The sequence below is a fragment of the Blennius ocellaris genome (assembly GCF_963422515.1).
Source record: "Blennius ocellaris genome assembly, chromosome: 8".
In the NCBI taxonomy this organism is placed as follows: domain Eukaryota; kingdom Metazoa; phylum Chordata; class Actinopteri; order Blenniiformes; family Blenniidae; genus Blennius; species Blennius ocellaris.
This window is the reverse complement of record NC_137657.1, coordinates 11,285,959-11,299,393: the sequence shown is the minus strand read 5'-3', so window position 1 is coordinate 11,299,393 and position 13,435 is coordinate 11,285,959. Positions and strand designations below refer to the sequence as shown.

Genomic DNA, 13,435 nt, shown 5'->3' with positions numbered 1-13,435 from the left:
AAAAAAAAAAAAAAAGTCCAGACATGTGCAACTGCCATTGTTCAATGCCATTTTTTATTTATTTATTAAAGGTGATTTTCCAAACAAAAATAATAACTTCACTCTTTCAGTACAATGACGTTTCACCAGCAAGGTTCACAAATACGTTTATAGTCGTTTCTCGGTCGTTTTTATCAGCAACACTAGTATGTTAATACACAGAAAATGTAAAGGATAACCACGTTTCAAAACGATTTTCTTTCCAACTTCAAAACATTCACAGGTCCTGCAGGACATGTTTACAACCATCATAGTTGATCTCTGGATCGATTTCGATCATGAAAACAACTTTCATTCAAAGTTTACCTCTGGTTTTGTTTCTCTGTGATGAGCTCAGCTGAGCAAGGTGGATGACAGAGAAAGAAACCAACGAAGAAGAGTACTTAAAGTGTGTTAGTGCACTGCCACCTTTTGGCGAAACTCAGTTACACGTCATTCGCTTTAACGAGTGTTTGCGTCAGACTGTATTGTAGGACGGGGGAAAATAACAGGGTTACACCCGGAACAAACGAACAACCTGTTTCAAATGTCGAACAACAGTAGGGGTGTGCCAATTTGTGAGCTGACTTTGTGGAATGCACTGGGTGTGGATATCAATCACAGCATAAATACCACACTTTCAAAGGTTGTATAAAGATGATGTTATCAAAGATATAAAGAGGATTAATGTAATATAATATAATACAAATGGCAGTGATTCAGTGATAGAGGGGTAGTTTAGTTTCAGTGATTAACTATTTTATTAATTAAAAGAGATCATTCGTCTAGAATAGGGGTTATATAAACAAGTTGCTTCTCCTCATTCCTTCTTGAACAACTCAGATATTATTATTATTATCATTATTTTTTATTGTTGTTGTTGTTGTTGTTGTTGTCGTTATGTGATTGTTGAGTATCAATAATATTAATATTGGATCTATTTAGCATTTTCTTTCTTCTCTATATTCATATTATCATTGGTACTAACAGATTATGTTATTGTCTTTTAATTGTATTATTAATATATATATATATATATATATATATATATATATATATATATATATATATATATATATATATATATATATATATATATTTGTTTATTGTTGGAAGAAAGATATAGAAAAAAAAAACAATGACACAACTAAAACGGTGGGTTTATAAGATCTCCTAACCTATTACAGTCGCTTCCCCTCATGGCTGACAGGTTGCATAGCAAGGCAGGAGGAGCCTGCTGTGGGTGTTGACCCTTCCTTCACTAAACTGACAGATACTGGTATGGATGAACTGGATTAAATGTATCAGCATCTCTCTCTCTCCAGCTCCTCAAGGTACAACCTCCTGTGGTGTGTCTTTCTACTTTCCAAGAGAGATTTGTTTCTGACAACAAGGCGAAAGCTTCGTATGCAGACACGTCGATGACATTGGAGAATAGCACTGGGGGTGGGGAGGGGGGACAATGGACTGTCCTCTGTTTGCAATAAAACATCATTGTCACGTACAGCAACATAAACAAACAATAAATCATTCAACGTATCTCTTACAAGGTTAAAACATAACTCAATGTATGCGCCAACAACAGAGATGTTTTTGAATAGAGGTTGGTCCACGTGAAAATGTTCTTGAACAGAGTAAAGCTTGAATGGAGAATATTTGAATTACTTTGCATGAATGACCAATGAAATAGTGTTGTCAAGGTTTTCAACTCCTTGTTCACACCTGTTGTAGTCAAGGACAATTGTCAAAACTTGATTTGACGTAAACAATATGAAAAAACATGGGGGCTGATGCGCAGTAGATCATCTCTATCACTTATTGCAATCACCATTTTTGGTTGATCGGCACCCAAATCATCCATCTCTGCACATTTCTCTTTGTCAGATGACTCATCCTCCCGACCATATTAACATCGGTATGTATTCATTGTGATAAATCGTGTAATAATGTGACACATTGGGCCATAAAGCCCCCGAGCTGCGGCAGGGCAATTTTGAAACCGGAGTCCACAATGCTCTGCTCTTATTTGTTGTGAAATATTTTGCAGCGAACTATGAATTATTCAGATTTGCTGAAAAATCTCAATGAGGAGTGTTTTTGAACTCCCTTCTCTGTATATTTCAGTTTTGAAGCAACTCTGTAGGGAGGTAGTTCTAAGCATATTGCAGATCTTCTGATGTTTACTTGGACTGATCTCTGTGTTTCTTCATGTAATTGTAGACTGGTAAGTGTTCATTTTTATATGCTGATAATGGTCTTTAACTGTAAATCTGGCATAGCTTCCCTCATTTCTTTCAAAAAAAAAACCAGGAGGTTAACGGTTGTCATTAAATACACAAATAATTGATTGCATAACACTGAGAAACATGCAACTTTAGTGTGAAAATCCTGATAGTGCCAGACACTTATCATTTACCCACTTTAACACTGTTGTGTTTTTCCTGTTAGAATAAGCATTTATTATTTGCATGTAAAAAAAAGTACAATAGACTTTATTAGAATTTATTTCAATTTGAAAAGAAATCTTGCCAGAAATGTGTCCAATATCTTTAACAAGAACTAATTTTAAAAGTCACTAAATAAAAATAAAAAAAAGACAACAAAAACCTACTTAGGTGGACAATAGGACAGACATTTCCACTGAGGAAGCACTGACAGCGATGTGCTGAATGTTTAATAAGCTCTTGCTTATTTCCTCCCTTGACACTGGAGACCTGTGCCACTGCACACGCAGCGATTGTCGTCATCACACAAGGAAGCACGGAAAGTCAAACTTTTATTGATTGTCAGCCCGAGCAGAAGCCGGTTTACAACAAAACAAAGGTTTTAATCTGTGTGGATGTGCAAAATAGGGTTATATAAGGTGCACCTGTTTTAGTTTCTACACTCGCCACATACAACATAAGCATGTATAAATGTTATAGAGGGTGAATGTGAAGTACAACGTAGATTTTAGGGGTTTGTCGTCTCTGGTTCGGCCTCCGGCTCTTTATTCTTTCCTCTCTTGTCGCCCCTCCCAGTCTTTTTGTTGTAGTAGCTTTTGGCAAGGTATGACACACAGCGACAAAACTCGTGGAAGCCCACCTCACCATCCTGGTTTTTATCGATCAGCTTCATGGCTTCCTCGATGTCATCGGCATTGATTGCACCCTGGGGAAAACATTCATGCAGTTCAATAACACCACAAAAAAAAAAACAACAACTTGTAAAACCACCTAATGCTGCAAGTCTTTATCAATGGCTGAAGTCAGTGTGTTTTAGTTGCTTACTTTTAACTCGGGACTCTGAATTTCTTTGTCCAATACTCGTACAAGCTCATCTTTGTTTAATCGGTTCTTCTTGCTGCCGTCATCGGCATACTCCAGGAAAATATCCACCACATTTTTTATGGCCTGATCCAAACGCGCCATCTTAACTGCAAGGACAGATGAAATTCGCAATTGAAAAGATGAACATGAGCACAATTGTAAGGTCTTTGCAGTTGTTCAGATAAATATGAGGTAAATGCCATTAAAAAAGTTAGAACGTTGTCTGTTCCCCCGCCTCAGTACATCTCTGGCGCACCATCTCGACTATCCAGCATGTAGAGTAAAATGCTAATATATTTTCTTTCCTCACACAAACTCTCATCCCCCCACGTCTTGTTTTGCATCAGTACTCACTGTAGAATTCAGCTGAAGAGAGATCAGACCTGTGAGTCACCAGCTGCGTCCCAAGAGTGACCGTGCGTCAGAATGAGTGGAAAAGCATCCGCAGCGCCTCTTAAAGGGTGTGGACACACACACACACACACACACACACACACACACACACACAAACACACACACACACACACACACACACACACACACACACACACACACACACACACACACACACACACACACACACACACACACACACACACACACACACACACACACACACACACACACACACACACACATATACGCTACAGTTTTGAATCCCACTATTCACATTTGTCTGTGGCGTTCTTGCTTTAGCAAACTTGTGTGAGTCTGGGTGTGTACTGCGCTCTTGGTGAAGAACCTCTCAGGAAGGAAACTATTTTTTTTTTTTCATTAAGAAGCAGTGCAGTGGAGCTGTGTGGAAAAAAAACCCCATGCCACAACATGTCTTGAAAAGTTAGAGAGTAATTCACCACAGGATGGGTGCAGACTGCCCACAATGTAAGTCTGTCATCAGACTTTTGCAAACAGTCTTGAGCAGGGAAGGGAAACTTTGAGTATTTTCAGGGCAAATAAAATCTTCATTACTTGGGGGCAAAATGTGACTAAACACTTCTACCAGAAGCGTAAGGAGAGATTATTGCTATGGGTTTGTCTGTCTTGACTACAAGATTGAAATAAAAAACAAGTATGTTTTTATTTTTGAAATGTATATAGTAATACAATAATTGGGTATTAATTGCAGTTAATGTGTTTGCGGCAAAAAGAAAAGAAGCAATTTTTTGACAATTTCCTTTTTGGAAATTTCCTGTGCCTAAATGAGATAAAGAATAGTTTTTGTGTTGTTATCTGGTTTTTAGTGCCAAAGCAAGACAGTTTTCTAAAAAAAAAAAAAAAGATGCTCAAGTTACAAGTTCAGACTAAAAACGTGAAAACTTTCCCTTTGAACGTGCAAAAAAGTCAAACAAATCAGCAAGAGGTCAAATTCTGGATATGAAGCTGAAAGATTAAAAAAAAAAAAAAAGTCATGGAAATTGCGTTTGGTAAATATCTTTTATTTCTCATTTTTGCTGGTTGAGAACGTGTTTCATGGCAGCACACGTGATGCCATCATAAAAGAACACTGGTGAGGACGGATGAGCAGCAGAGTTGAGGATGTGGGTTCTTTCTATGACTCACGAGGTGAACCGTCTCAGCTGACTCCTGTGTGGTCTGGTCTGGTGGATCGATGGACGACTGAAGACACGAGATGCACTGGCAATCAAACGACTCCCGCATTCAACAGACGACAAGCGATAATCAATCAAGCACAAAATTCCTCGCTGTTTGTGTGCAGTTCATATCAGTGTGTGTGTCTCCGGCGTGGATTGGAGCTCATGCGGTGAATGTCACTTTAGTTCATCCTGCTGCCACGCTGACGTCTAATTCTCCACTTTCCTCTCCTCTGTTCCAAGGCACCTGTTCCTTTTTCTCTCCTGCCCCCCCGCCAAGACCCCATTATGGGTCGATTCACTGCCGTCACTTAGGCTGTATTACTTTCACTTATTGAACACTATCGGGTGGCCTTGCAGGGGAGGGAAAGGAAAATGAGCCCAAGTATCGTGTGGTGTTTAGGACACACAAAAAAAGTTCATCTTTCTGCACTCCGCTGACCGGGGATACACATTACAGTTTCTTTGCTGGGGACTTTCTGTCCTTTTTCAATGGTTAAGTCTGCATTCAGATAGGTTTGAAGTCACGTCTGTCTTAATGTCTTACCAGTCTGTCATATTTAAAACACCTTTAATAAATTATTGTTTCAGGATTCTCTAATTTGCCATTATCTCATGTACTTCTTGCAGTTCAATTTGAAATTAAGAAAATTACACAAACGTATCTGGAATCTTTTTGAGCATTTCAGCACCGTTCTACAAAAACATCAGGCCATGACTAGCAGGACGGTGTAAAACAAACCTCAAACTCATTGAAAGGAAATGAAACTTCTGTGTTGGCAAGAGAAAAGCCTCTGTAATCATATTGGAGATGAAACTGGGAAGTCTGTTGTTGGGTCGAACTTAAAAGATCAAAAATGATCATAGAAAGATTGAGAGACATCACTCTGAGAAATCCTGAGCATGAATGAAGAACCACATTATTCACACTGCATACAGTCCAATTGTTTTGGGACTGAGAAACATTAATCATCTATACGACTATATACAGTGTGAGAGTGCTGAGTCATCCCAGTGAACTAAGACACAGCACTTCTCTGGAATAAATATACATGCCAGGAGTAATTTGTTAATCACGGATGAGATTATTAATTGTGCCTGCCTCTGTAAGAGGCGTCGCACAATTATTACAATCCTGGGAAAGCGCCGTTTTTTTTTAATTAATTGTGCCTGCCTCTGTAAGAGGCGTCGCACAATTATTACAATCCTGGGAAAGCGCCGTTTTTTTTTATTATTATTATTATTAATTGTGCCTGCCTCTGTAAGAGGCGTCGCACAATTATTACAATCCTGGGAAAGCGCCGTTTTTTTTTATTATTATTAATTGTGCCTGCCTCTGTAAGAGGCGTCGCACAATTATTACAATCCTGGGAAAGCGCCGTTTTTTTTTATTATTAATTGTGCCTGCCTCTTTAAGAGGCGTCGCACAATTATTACAATCCTGGGAAAGCGCCGTTTTTTTTAAATATTATTCTTCCTCTGCCGCACAAAGTTTGCAGGCCTACTAGTCCCGCACCGTTTGGAGTACGTAGACAAAAAGCATATCGCTACGTAGGGAATTATCGGGAATCCTGTGCATCCATTTGGATTATGGATATCGCAAACGGCTTCCGAACAACACGTAAAAAACGGCGATGATTTTTACATCCGCTTAACATGGGAGCCAAGAAAAAACAGAAAAAAAATCACACTTTTTCCCCGCCACATCACGTCGTCAAATTTTCAGCTACAGACTCCAACTTACTCTTAAAACGTTGCCACACTTGTCCTCTATTCACATATGTCCTCAGATTTCTCACAAGTTTTACCAATTTTCAACTGTCAGCCTTCGAATGTCATCAAGTTTTCCCTCCTTTTTCCAGTTTTGTATGGGTGTGTATGTGAAAAGTTAGAGTGACAAGATTTCGGTCAGAGTGAGAGAAACTGCCGTTTTACAAACAAAAAAAAGTTTTTATCTCGTCACCACAGACACATTTCTTCGTCTTTCTCAACATATTATACATCAAAATGTAGCCACAGGCCTTGTGCTTCTCACGAGGGGACACTTTTGTCTCAGAGAGACACGGTTCTCCCTCCAGGGGACTTAATTGATAGGGAGCGCAGGATTCTGTCTCATCCGCGCCAATACATTTTGACGAGTCATTTTCTCCCCAAATCCCCAAAGTTCAGCCATTTGTTTCAAGTCCTCACGGGGAGACGGAACCTCGTGAGGACACGAAAACCACACCGAACGTCCTTCAACTTCTCCCGACGCCCACGGTGAAGGAATTTTTCACCCAAGGGTCACGGTTCTCCAACTATAAGCAGTTGTTCGGGACCTGCGTTTCTGCTTAAACACCTTCTTCCCTCACATCAGGTCTCATAGTCTCTGCACCTGCAGCAGCCTGTCAATCAGGAGCCGGCTCCTTGACATCACACAAGCTGCTCCAAATCTGCCTGGCAACACACACGGCTCCTCTGATTGACTGGACCAGTAACATGATGGCTGACCACACAGTGCTCACACACACAGTAGCTTAGGCACCATACTTTTCAATGCATTTTAATGCTGATGGCAATGACTCAGCATCAACACTTGTTAGCATGCCAATTAGCATGCTACAAAGTTTGTTCAATTGAGCTGAAATTTGGAGGGTGGCCTCATGGGGGTGCTGCGATCACGGCGCACTAGCTAGTTAGCCGCCGCGCTAAGCTAATTGGCCTACCATCTCAGAATGTCATCAAACTCCAGATTCCAGGTCAGCCACACCTGGGAGGTAACTTCTGCGCTTTTCAGGCAAATCGCAGGTGTTAGCATCTCATGCTAACAAGTTTGTTCAAATGAGCTCAAATTTGGAGGGTGGACTCGTGCTGGTGCTGCGATCGAGAATCACTAGCTAATGACATGGTTTCCACGTACTTAAATCGCTGGTGTTAGCATCGCATGCTAACAAGTTTGTTTAAATGAGCTGAAATTTGGAGGGTGGCCTCGTGGTGGCGCTGCGATCGAGAATTACTAGCTGACCACATGGTTTCCACGCACTTAAATCGCTGTTACCTGTTAGCATCTCATGCTAACAAGATTGTTCAAATGACCTGAAATTTGGAGGGTGGCCTCATGGTGGCGCTGCGATCGAGAATCACTAGCTAATGACATGGTTTCCACGTACTTAAATCGCTGGTGTTAGCATCGCATGCTAACAAGTTTGTTTAAATGAGCTGAAATTTGGAGGGTGGCCTCGTGGTGGCGCTGCGATGGAGAATCACTAGCTAATGACATGGTTTCCACGTATTTTTCACCCTGCCGCTGCCTCTCTCGGCAGCAGGGGGCGGCAGGTGGCAGGCACAATAAAATTTCCGCGGGAATTTTCTAGTTATATTTGTTCTCTTTGAAAAGAAATCCCCATTTCAAGCTGGGTTGTATCTCGATGGATTGGTTCTGGACACTGAATAATACTAAATTTCATATAATCTCAACATGAGACCACTACTCAACTAAATACATTCATTAGTACATTATAGAAGTGGATAAAAACAAAGCAGAATTAGGTCGTCAGTGTACCTGAGCAGATTGTTTTTACTTGAATAGAGTATTTATTATCTGTTGACTTTTTTTTTTAAACTTTTTTTTCTATATTTAAAGCACAGGGATGTGTACTTTCTACTCTTTGCATTCCCCAAGGTGCCTCATTACTAGTTTGAACTTCCATGGATGACGAGCAAAGAGACACAGCAACAGAGAGAGGGAAAGCCAGAAAGGATAGAGGCCACTGAGTTCATTATAGTGAGGAGCAGCGGCAGAGACGTGAACTGACTTCCTGTGATTCAAAAGTGTAGCAGAGGTTGGTCTTCTAAAGTACACGTTAGGAAAAGAAACATCAAAATGCCATCAAAGGAACAAGCCAATGATTTATGAAGTGCAATGTATATTTGGATGTACATGCTTTACATTGTAGCCTGTTACAGCAGCTGATGACTGGCGAACGCTCTGCTCTAAATCAGTGTGTACACACACACACACACACACACACACACACACACACACACACACACACACACACACACACACACACACACACACACACACACACACACACACACACTGTGAACCAACAAACCGTACGAGGGCTTTTCTGAACATGTAAGACATCTAGTGGTTAGATTATATATATATATATATATATATATATATATATATATATATATATATATATATATATATATATCCAATACAAACATTTTTTTTTTTTTTTTTTTTTATGTACCTAATGGACAATAACATTGTTGTAGGTCAGAATTAGTAAATGGATAAACCTCAGACAGGCTGTTTGCTTGGTGCTGATGGTTAAGGTTCACACAAATCTTCTAAATTCTCCCCTTAAGATACGTGGAGGGTTCAATAATAAAACCAGCGATCTGTTTCTGCTGCGTTGCCATTTGAATGCGCTTTTAATACGACAGCGTCATCTAGCGGCCATATGACGATACAACTCTATATGTGTACCAACAGGTGAAGATTCACGCGTGGTTTGCAGAAAACAAAATCACCACGATACCAGCTGACTATGGAAGAAAGCAGGATGAACCCTGAACAGACAGACGCGGCCAGCAGTTCACCGACCACACGTCAGTAGTGTAAAAGTAGTCACACATACACAGGAAGGAAATGGCAGCTCCACCCATTCTGACATTGAAATGTAAGGGCTCCTTGCTAAGTTCAATGTAGTTTCACAGCTCTGCTGTGCTTTGCTGATCTAAACAAAACAACAACAAAGCTTCACTGTACCCTGTGTTGTGATGGAGTCATGATATCGACTCTGTTATTGAATAAATATCTGTGACGGTCAGGGGAGGCAGGTGGGGCAGTGCCACACCTGCCATCATGAAAAAAGAAAAAAGAAAAGAAAAGAAAAACGTCCATAAAATAAACATTAATATTTTCCACTGATTTGTGTTACAGAAGCATTTTCATTATGATGAGTTTGAGCATTTGGCGATCAAATCCAGGGCAGAAATCCCAGGTGAGGCAGTGCAGAGCTGAGCCTCATATCTGACTGTGATCCAATACAAACATGTTCCTGTGTGTATGTCTGCGTTGGTGTCAGTGTAACTGAAAGAGAAATGCTGATGGGATATGAAGCATTACCAGCCGCATGCTGTTGGATGAATAGTGAAATAAGATGCTTTGAGAGCACGAACCACCACACAACCCAGTCAATACTCATGATAATCATATGCAGATATTGTTTCTTCTAAAGTTTTAAAGTGTGAGTTTTAAGTTTTGGATGGCAACATCCTCTTTAAATAAAGCAGACAACACCGAAAGTCACTGCTCTCTCCCAACAATGACTCCCACACTATTTATTTTGGCTTGTCGCCAACTTTCCTCTTGTCGAATTGTTGGTTTGCCACCTGATGTTCTGCTGGGCTTCATGTCTTTTGGCTGTACTTTTAACATTTTTTTGGGGTTTCCTCCACTGCCTTTCTACTGCATTCTTCATGTAATGATTGATGGAACATTCATTTATGCCCCGGGAACAGGCTGCCAGCTCTGAAGGCCTTGGATAACAGGAATCTGTTTCTGAGTGGAAACATCAGGAAACAGGAGGCTTGGCATGTCTTTAAAACACACACACACACACACACACACACACACACACACACACACACACACACACACACACACACACACACACACACACACACACACACACACACACACACACACACACACACACACACACACACACACACACACACACACACACAACCTCAACACATCACGTTCACCTCAAAGTTTTCTCTGTTGGCCCCTGCCCCGACACACTCCCCAAACTCCTGACAGTATGTGAGCTGCACCATCTTGAGCACATCTCATATCCACACATTCCTGTTTTGAGGCCAGTTTTCTTCTTATTTTCAAATACCAATGTCTGCAGAAGACTGAGGGAGGATTTCAGGTTGAAATGATGCATGTCAGTTGTGAATCAGTATTTCAAAGGCATTTTATGGACACTGGCGAACCTCTCCGAGATTAAAATGGCTCCACGTATCTGAAATAAAGTTTTGGATACAAGAGCCAATATAAAAAAAAAAAAAGGAATCAGACGAACACTCGGTGGTATTTTGTCTGTTTTACTTCATGCACAAACATGTGGTCAGAAACTTATTCTCAGTATAAATCAACATCGTTATTGACAGATTTGCTCTTCACTTCTTGCTTTTCTTCTGACTCAGGGTGTAACACTTTTCACAGGCCATTGCCAGGCCGACGAAAAGCGGCATGAACTCTTCAAAATCCAACTTATCGTCTTTGTTTAGGTCAAGGTCCTTCATGATATTGTCCACGACGTTGGGGTTCTTCTGAGCCTGAAATGGAGGGACTCAAGATCAGTCTGCCGCGTGAAATCCACAGCAGTGAGTTCTACATGAAAGCAATCAACCGCGGTAGAAGATTTACCTTCAGAAATGCAGGCAACTCTGCCTCGAGCAGTTTTTTCAGCTCTTTCTTGCTTAAGGTCTTTCCGTCTCCGTCTTTCTCGGCGTAATGGTGGAAGACTTCGATCATGGTCTCCATTGACTGCTCCAACAGAGTCATGGCTGCAGAACCAAGAGCTGAGAAGGAGAAGAAGAAAGAAAGAAGAAAAAAAAACACAAGTTGAAAATACAGCACGTGTCAGGCTGGATTAATGTGCGACCAGTTTGTAGGTTCAGTTGAAGAGGCTGACTCTACTTGCAAGATTAGACCAAAAACCTCTGTCAAACTAAAAATCTGTAATCTCCGTATGCCAAGTCTGCAGTGTGTGGATCAGCTTGTTCTCTGATGTCTGTTCTTTCCTTTCATACATCCTTTAATCCCAACTGGCCCAAATGGAAAGCTGCCACCTCTGATCTGCAGGAAGTTTCCTTATGGTTTAAAGGGAGCTTTTCATTTCCACTGTTTGTTTCTTTCTGTTTTTCTCAATAGCTCAAGGGAACTTAATGGGATCAGATGTCTATGTTATGACAAGAACTATTTAAGTAAATAATCTTTGAATTTAATATCATTAAGCTTGTACAGAAAGATTTGACGGTCGAGTTATACGTTTAACAACTTCACAAGTTTCCAAGAAACTTTTACATAAACACATTTTTCTATTACTTTTAAACTTTTTTAGGGTGTTGCCACAAATTCTTTTGTTGCAGTGAGGGCTGCAGACGTTCATCCAAGGCAAACATGAGTCCACAGTGAGGATGTGGGTGTTGGTTTTACTGGCACTCGCTCCAAATTCTTTGGTCTGACATCACCTTCTGGCTCATGAACTAAAGTCCTTATCTCATGGCTCCCACTCTACTTCTCCTTTTCCTTCCTTAAGACTCTCCTGTGGTCAGTTACTGAACAAGAACTCAGGGAAACATTGAAGAAGGAAAAGAGTGACACAACTTAATGGAAGTGCGACCACGAGAGGACGAGTCGCAGGTTGTCGGAGAGGAAAAATGTATAAATTGTGCCGACAAGGCCTCAGCCCAGCCCACAGACAGATTTTCAAGTTTCAAGAAGACTTCACTGGAAGTACGACAAATGTGCCTACAGCTGTCTAACAACTCGAACAAAAACACAACACAAGCATGAAACTGTTAACGAAGCTTGAAAGTAGCAGTTAAAAGTCTTACCAGATTACGCAGGGGGTGAAAATGTGGCTGGAGAGGAGAGTGGGGGCATTCAAAAGTTTATCCACACACTTATAGCGGATACAGTTATAGTCATCCAGGCAACGCCCAGCACGATGGAGGAGAGGAGGGACCAGAGAGGAGAGGAGGGACCAGAGAGGAGAGGAGGAACCAGAGAGGGGAGGAGGGACCAGAGAGGAGAGGAGGAACCAGAGAGGGGAGGAGGGACCAGAGAGGAGAGGAGGAACCAGAGAGGAGAGGAGGAACCAGAGAGGGGAGGAGGGACCAGAGAGGAGAGGAGGAACCAGAGAGGACAGGAGGGACCAGAGAGGAGAGGACGGACCAGAGAGGGGAGGAGGTTCCGAGGAGGAACCACAGGATCAGAGGAGACGCCAGAGGAATTTTTAAGTCTAAGTTCAGATGAAAGTGTCAAGAGACACAGGTTTGAGAGAAACCCAGGCTGCTCACCAAATGTACAGTCACATCCACCAAGCTAAAAGCAACACTGTCACTCACAGCAAAAGACAGAAAATTCCAACTCCTTATTGCAGGACTGTGTGAGAATATGATACTAATTCATTGGACAGTATAAACAGATAGGCGCGGCACTGTGATCACTCAGTTTCACTTTATTATGGAAGAAATGTTTCCGATAGAGCTTCCATTGCTTCTTTTTTAGTTTATATTTTCCACTATTTATATCGACTATATTTGCCAATTTCTCACCGTGAAGGCACAAGTAGGTGTCCACTCCATAAATTCACGTTTCTGCAGTTCTGTCAGACGTGACCATTATTATTAACCTCACTATTACATAATCAGCCTTTGTGGAGCTAAACAGACTTGAGAACAAGAACAAAAACGTCCTTTAGAGCTCAGTGACAAGGC

The 13,435-nt window shown here is 41.1% G+C and overlaps 2 protein-coding genes across 2 annotated transcripts; both read right to left on the bottom strand.

The window, feature by feature from the left end:
* Window positions 1-2,781: 2,781 nt before the first annotated feature.
* Window positions 2,782-3,825, bottom strand: s100w (S100 calcium binding protein W). The gene is made up of 3 exons (XM_080500972.1): window positions 3,681-3,825; window positions 3,288-3,433; window positions 2,782-3,168 (listed from the first exon to the last, which is right to left on the bottom strand). Exons 2-3 carry the CDS (start codon window positions 3,426-3,428, stop codon window positions 2,971-2,973), a joined length of 339 nt encoding a protein of 112 aa, XP_080357098.1. The 5' UTR covers window positions 3,429-3,433; window positions 3,681-3,825; the 3' UTR covers window positions 2,782-2,970.
* Window positions 3,826-11,016: 7,191 nt separating this feature from the next.
* Window positions 11,017-12,660, bottom strand: s100a10b (S100 calcium binding protein A10b). Its single transcript, XM_080500971.1, has 3 exons — window positions 12,551-12,660; window positions 11,358-11,512; window positions 11,017-11,266 (listed from the first exon to the last, which is right to left on the bottom strand). The coding sequence occupies exons 2-3, from the start codon at window positions 11,493-11,495 to the stop codon at window positions 11,108-11,110; spliced, it is 297 nt and encodes a 98-aa protein (XP_080357097.1). The 5' UTR covers window positions 11,496-11,512; window positions 12,551-12,660; the 3' UTR covers window positions 11,017-11,107.
* Window positions 12,661-13,435: the final 775 nt, after the last annotated feature.